This window comes from Nerophis lumbriciformis, linkage group LG27 (assembly GCF_033978685.3).
Source record: "Nerophis lumbriciformis linkage group LG27, RoL_Nlum_v2.1, whole genome shotgun sequence".
In the NCBI taxonomy this organism is placed as follows: Eukaryota; Metazoa; Chordata; class Actinopteri; order Syngnathiformes; family Syngnathidae; genus Nerophis; species Nerophis lumbriciformis.
This window is the reverse complement of record NC_084574.2, coordinates 22,902,690-22,910,000: the sequence shown is the minus strand read 5'-3', so window position 1 is coordinate 22,910,000 and position 7,311 is coordinate 22,902,690. Positions and strand designations below refer to the sequence as shown.

General features: G+C 39.3%; 1 protein-coding gene across 11 annotated transcripts in view; it reads right to left on the bottom strand.

Moving 5' to 3' along the window:
• The window catches only part of tenm3 (teneurin transmembrane protein 3), an 822,859-nt gene that overhangs the window by 17,231 nt on the left and 798,317 nt on the right, over positions 1-7,311 (bottom strand). For all 11 annotated transcript variants that reach the window (XM_061988364.1, XM_061988365.1, XM_061988363.1 and 8 more), the window contains 2 exons: positions 4,900-5,244; positions 9-253 (listed from right to left, as the gene is read on the bottom strand). In XM_061988364.1, the coding sequence (XP_061844348.1) occupies positions 9-253; positions 4,900-5,244 (590 nt within the window). The remainder of the gene's footprint in view (positions 1-8; positions 254-4,899; positions 5,245-7,311) is intronic.

Sequence of the window (7,311 nt, the reverse complement as noted above, 5' to 3'; positions counted from 1 at the left end):
TGCTTTACCTCCACATCATCTTCTCATTGAGGGACACCGTCTGCAACTGTCCATCAACGTCGTAATCGTAGCCGTATTTAGTCGTGTTGGCAAATGGGCCGATCTTAATCTCCCGCTTGGTGACTCTGCCCATGTTGTCGTACTGGATGGTAATCCAGTACATCAGAGACCTAAAGATCTCATACTGGATCTCCTTAATGCGACCGTGCTGGTCAAAGTGTTTGGTGTAGGTCATGACTGCAGTGGAAATGATCTAAAAAAATAAAATTAAAAAAAAAGTGTAGAAAGAAGTAGTTAGGACAATTACAATTCCTGACATCAGGGTGTACCGGGGCTGGGCAGTAGGGCTGGGAAAAAGTATATCTCAATACATTTTGACTTATATTCGATATATATCTCAATATATTTTCCGATGAAAGTATACATATAAAGATATTCATTTTCGAGCGAGATTCAGTGAAATTGAAGTGAAAGACAACTGTACTGTGAACAGTCAGTGGCACTTTTATTAACCCAGTTAGTCAAGATGGGTATTAACAGCACAGACAATAAACATAGTAGCACAGAATTACATAACATCAATAAAATAGACAAATATTTTTTCTACGTAAAATCAATAACATAGCTGTGCATATAATACAAAATGTATCAAACTCAGATAAGAAATTAATTTACAGGCAGGCACTTTTTAATTCCCAGTCGACGATGTAATGGACTGTCACACACGTACGGTTCTGGGGCCGTATTTATCAAGCGTCTTAGAGTGCCATTTCACACTTAAGTCCTGAGAATTTGCGAAATTTAGTCCTACTCTCAAACTTAAGAATAAAAGCTATTTATCAACTTTCTTAAGTCTAAGAATCACTCCTACTCTCCACAATATTTAAGAGACCTTCAGAGGTGTCCTAAGTGGTTAGGAGTTGCCAGCGGGGGATGGCGCTGAGGCGAGAGAGACGTGCGCGAACGTTCAGGGAGCGGAAGGATGTCCTGGCTTTGTTTGATGGCGAGCAGCTGATCAAACGGTATCGTTTAAGACAGAGCGGGTATTATTTTTGTCACAGATTTAATAATAAGGGGCGTCATCTCATCAGCAACATCACGCAGCAGAGCTTTCACAGCAGAACTAAAGGTCATCACAATACTTCGATATCTCGCCACTGGGAAAATGAATTGGAAAGAAAAGGAAACATTTCTTTTTGATTCATTGCCAATATTGTTTGTTTGTTTTGTATTATTTTGTAGTTTATTGTCAAAATATACACTCCCATTGTCCACTTAAATATTTCTAAGATATTTCTTTATTCTTAGACAAGGGATTCCGTTCCGTGATTGGTCATTTCTATGGACACAGAAATGACGTCACCTAAAATTCCGTTTGTGGCACATAGTAATGTCGTAATTCAGCTCTGAGTGTGACAGTTAAGATTCAGTCCTACACTTCGCTGAAAGTGTGAGTAAGACGCTTGATAACTAACTTTTAAGTGCAGCTTTCAGCGAAGAATTTCTTTACTCATAAGTCGACTCTTAGCAGACTTCTTAGGAGTAATTCTAAGACGGCCCCAGGTCAGCGCCAAGTAAATGACTTGACTTAATTGTGCAGCTATGATCTTTCTCACTTCGGCGTACATTTTCGGCAGGATTTCTCGTGCGAGATATGCCCGGCTTAGCAACTGGAGAACAGTTTTGATTTGGACTTACATGGTAAACAACTCAAATGAATGTTTTATCCAGACGCATACATTTGTCCAAATGTGGCCAAGTAGACTCATTGTGGGTTTCCTGGACGTGGTCTACATTGCTAAAAGAAAGATCTAAAGAAGAGAATCCCTCTGCCATCTTCCACTAGTTTTTTTAATATACAAATCGCTCTTCTCTCCTACGACTCTCTCGTCGTCATTTGGCCTGTCCCTAATGTTTTGCCCTAATCTCAACCAATGGTGACTCATCATAGTAAACAACCAACCAATCATGGATGTTCTTATACGTGCAAGCACATCTTGGAAGGAGGAAGGAGAGGGGTTTAGTAGCCCATGGATGTTGAGAGGGAAAGGGAAGCGTGGGAGAACAAGGAACACAACAAATAAGCGGCGTTTGATCATTTTAACGTGAAATAAATTATATCGATATTACGATATTTTCTTAATTCTTGTTTAAAAATATATTGATACATCTTACAAACTCGATATATTGCCCAGCCCTACTGGGCAGTACAGTGAAAACCAGTATATTTTAGAAAGCATATTTGAGAAAATACCAACGTACCGGTATCTTTTAACCCCATTCTTTTCTCTCTTAGCACAGCAGCTCCTCTCTGCTGCTCGCTCTGTGTGTCAAATATTCGGCTACACCTTGGTTTTAAAGTGCCTCTCCTCCATAACCCATGCGGACTAAGCGACTGTAGTGTTGCAGCTGGGTGGCTGAAAAGTAGTTTTAAACTTAACGGCAGCGGCTTTCACCGCAGTGAGCGAGTAGAAGCTCTTATCTATAAACCTAACGCAATGAACAAAAAGAAAAATTGCTTTGACATAGTAACTGCTAACTCATTACTTTATAAGAATAAACAACACATTGCATTACTAGTTACAACAAAAATAATCTGAGCACTCTCAACACTGGTTATCTAGCCGTAAAACACTTAGGCAACCTTAAGCACTTTACACGTTTTGAAGATACCGGTATATACCCTACACCGCCATTCGGACTAAAAATACCGCGGTATCAGTTTTTGTCCATATCACCCAGCCCTAGGCGTAACATACATGTATCAATATTTAAATTTTTGGGTTGTCCCAATGTCCCACTTGGTGCACACGAAAAGTGAGGGACGTGAAGCGTTTATTGCATAATGCGTCCCATCTGTACAGTGCAGCCAAAACAGAGCATGAAAACCCTCTTTCCTTGTTAAAGAATTACACAAACTGATTTTTATCGAATAACTGTATTTGCAGTTTTTTTTATGTATAATTTTAAAAATCATTAAGTTGTTTAAACAAAAGCTAAGCAGTTTTTTTGTTTTGTTTTGTTTCCTTAATGTACCCAAAATGGACCTAATTGTGACCTCAAAACCTAGGTATGTATCAAATTGTTACCCCCAATACAATTTTCCTCATGACCTCACATCACACAGGCTAAATTGGGGTCCTAAGCATAATTTTATTTGGAGGCTCTCCATTACAAAAAAAATTCACAATTTATTATACTTTTTAAAAAAAATTAAATTGTTGCATATTTTGTACTAAAACAAATTTTAATAATTTTTTTGTTTGCAAAATAAAACTTGGACCATCGTTAAAACAAATCCATAGACCTTGCCACCTCATCCCGACTGGGATTTGAAGCCAGTACCTTTTGTCCTGCAAAACAAGGATTATGGCAGCGCAAGAGCCACCAAGTATGCAAAGGGAAATCTGCCATTATATCCTTATCAGTGACAGAGCACGAAGCGGCCAAGAATACGTTTACGATAAATCCGCAGGGACTGTCATATCACTTGCAATTCTCTTTCAAAACGCTAGAGCGCAGTGTTTCCCCGAGTAAGCAACTACAACTCTTTAGCGCCGCCCGAGGGGCTTCCTGGAGCATTTTTAAAAAAGGATTGAAACTGGAAAAAGATGGGGGAAAAATTAATTTTTTGTTTTAGTATATTTTTTGTTTGAGGACAAACATGACACAAACCTTCCCAATTGTTAGAAAGCCCACTGTTTAATATGTTTGTGTGTATGCTTCACTGATGAGAGTATTTGGTGAACATCGTTTTGTCTTACTCATTTTGGCGGTTCTTGAACTCACCGTAGTGTGGACTGTCACGCAACAGTTTGTTTACATTTAAAATCTTCCACTCCTTTGTCTCATTTTGTCCACCAAAAGTTGTATACTGTGCGTGAATGCACAAAGGTGCGCTTTGTTGATATTATTGACTTGCTGGAGTGCTAATCAGGCATATTTGGTCAGTGCATGACTGCAAGCTAATCAATGTCAATCAATCAATCAATCAATGTTTATTTATATAGCCCTAAATCACAAGTGTCTCAAAGGGCTGCACAAGCTACAACGACATCCTCGGTACAGAGCCCAATCAATGTTAACATGCTATTTCGGCTAGCTGTATGTACATATTGCATCATTATGCCTCATTTTTTGATAGTAGGCTAATATAGCCACACATCATGTGTTGCCTTCATTATAACACTTATATAGGACTTTTAAAGTCATTTTGATAGTAGGCTATTATAGCTAATATAGATACTTACCGCACAAAGGTGCGCTTTGTTGATGTTATTGACTTGCTGGAGTGCTGATCAGGCATATTTGGTCAGTGCATGACTGCACGCTAATCAATGCTAACATGCTATTTAGGTTAGTTGTATGTACATATTGCATCATTATGCCTCATTTTTTAATAGTAGGCTAATATAGACACTTACATCATGTGTTGCCCTCATTACAACACTTATATAGGACTTTTAAAGTCATTTTGATAATAGGCTAAAATAACTAAAATAGACACTAATTTTAACACTTATATAAGACAGATTTTGTATTTTTGGTCCAATATGGCTCTTTCAACGTTTTGGATTGCCGACCCCTGGACTAGCTATTCGCTCCCTGTGTGTAGTAGTTGTAGTAAACAATGGCGACTGAAGCGGCATCGTCATGGTTGTTGGAGCTGGACCGAATCATTTTGAAAAAACACTCACTTTTATTGTCCTTATTACTCTGAAACGTTCGCGAGTGTGGGCAAAGCTAGATTTTATCGGAGGTGCACGTAAAGGTCTGCCGAAGGCTTCGGAAGGGGGAGGAGCTAGCCAGCTATGTGACACGAGCGCATATTTCCACCTTTAATATACAGATGCACAAACATGTTTCAGTTTCTTAAAAAACAAAACAATGTTGTCTCACCTGGTTGATGTCATAATAAATAACTCCAAACTTTCCAAACTGCTCCACTTTCCCCGAGATGTCGTCAAACTGGTAGAGATCGATAGGCAGCGGCGTCTCGTTGATTACTGCCTGCATGCTGGTGACTCTGAAGCTGTTGTCGTAGGTGTAGTCGAAACGTGCGTTCACCATCCCGTCCTCGCTGAAGCGGAATATCTGCCGGTCGACCAGAGGGCCAATTTGCCGGTATCGGATGGAGCAGATGAAGCCTTCACTCTGCAAGTTGACAGTCTTCAGCACGCCAGCAGTCTCATCATATGTGAAGCTGACTCGTGTTGAATCATACAGGATCTCTGCCAGCTTGTTCTGAGGCGAAAGATAAAAAAAAGATGTAGTATGTGTTTACAACGCCAGATACTGCCCCCACATCAGCTTTATACAAGCTGTCAAACATCTGCTGCAGCATCTACTAAGGCGTATCACACCTCAGCACCCAAAGGACCACCCCGCATTGTTAGTGTGCGTCCGCATTTCTTTTGCACTGTGAAAAATGTATCTCTCTCTCTCTCAGCTGTCAAAAAAACAAACAAAACACAAACCACTGAATCCCATTCTCTATACAATACCCTTCCATTGAAAATGTATGACAGTAACTCATTATATGGATAAAAGACACCTGTCATGGAAAACAGTCTCTTTCATTCAAACCTCTACGCCACCGTGGGCAAGACCAAAGAGCTGTCAAAGGAGCCCCGGGACAAGATTGTAGACCCGCACAAGGACTACAAGACCGTCAACAAGTAGCTTGGTGAGAAAGAGACTACCATTGGTGCAATAATTCATCAAGAAAAAAGATAACAAATATAAATATAAACAATCATTGCAGCGCCATGCAAGATTTCAGCTGGTGAGGTAAGAATAATTGTGAAAAAGGTGAGGGACCACTCCAGAAATACAAGGGAGAATCTGGTTATACGGTGAAGGGAGTTGGGACCACAGTTACCAGGAAAAGCTCAAATTGGGTATCGTTTACATTTTAACCGAGATTCAAGATCCTTTGTCATTAAACAGACAGTTATGCCATACAATGAAAATCTTACTTTGCTAGTCCGCCCTTAGAATACACATCATGAAGTTTTAAGTAAAAAAGCAACTTAAATACAAACAAATGCTAGAATAGGGGATTTTAAGGACAAAAATGTACACGCATCTATCTAATCTATGTGTGTTAGTCTGTTTCACAAAAGCCAAACATGATGAGATTAAGGTGTTTCCTCGGGTTGTAGGATGCTTCTTTGGAGCCCATCCATCCATCCATTTTCTACCGCTTAATCCAGGGGTGCTCATTACGTTGATCGCGAGCTACCGGTCGATCTCGGAGGGTGTGTCAGTCGATCACCAGCCAGGCATTAAAAAAATAGTCCTAAAAATGAGCGATCATAAATCTTCACTATGACGTCACTTTCGTCACTTGATTGACATTCACGGCACCCGAGGGTCTTCTGAGATGACACTGGCTGCTGCCAGCTCATTAAAATTACCGACTGGAAGGCGAGAAACACTTTATCTCAACAGACTCTGGCGCCGTACCTGTCGTCAAAACTCCAAAAACCGACTGCACAGTTGCGCTAACAAAACGAGTCTCAGAAAGCTGGCGTGCACAAGCTAGCAAGCTACGGAGTTTGCCGAAAATGTATTTCTTCTAAAGTGTACACAAAGAAGTACGGAAGCTGGACAAATAAGATGCCAAAAAGCAACCACTTTCATGTGGTATTGGACAGAAAGGAGGACTTTTTTTCTCCTCCATTCGAAAATGCGGACCTTATCAGCACCACTGCATAATCAATGCAAGTCATCAGAATCAGGTAATACACCAACTTATATTCTTGTCTTCATGAAAGAAAGGAATCTATATGTGTTAAACATGCTTGTATTATCTTTAAACACCTTTAACCTATTAACAATATTACCTATATGTGTTAAACATGCTTGTATTATCTTTTAACACCCTTTAACTTATTAACAATATTAACTATGTGTTAATAAACATGCTTGTATTATCATTAAACACCTTTAACTTGTTAACAATATTAACTATATGTATTAAACAGGCTTGCATTATCATTAAACACCTTTACTTGTTAACAATATTAACTATATGTATTAAACATACTTGTATTATCATTAAACACCTTTAATTTATTAACAATATTAACTATATGTGTTAAACATGCTTGCATTATCATTAAACACCTTTAACTTGTTAATAAAAACATATATTTCATAAATAAGTAAATATAAATTATATATATGAATGAGGTAGATCCCCACGACTTGATCAATTGAAAAGTAGCTCGCCTGCAGAAAAAGTGTGAGCACCCCTGGCTTAATCCCTTCGGGGTCGCGGGGGGCGCTGGAGCCTATCTCAGCTAC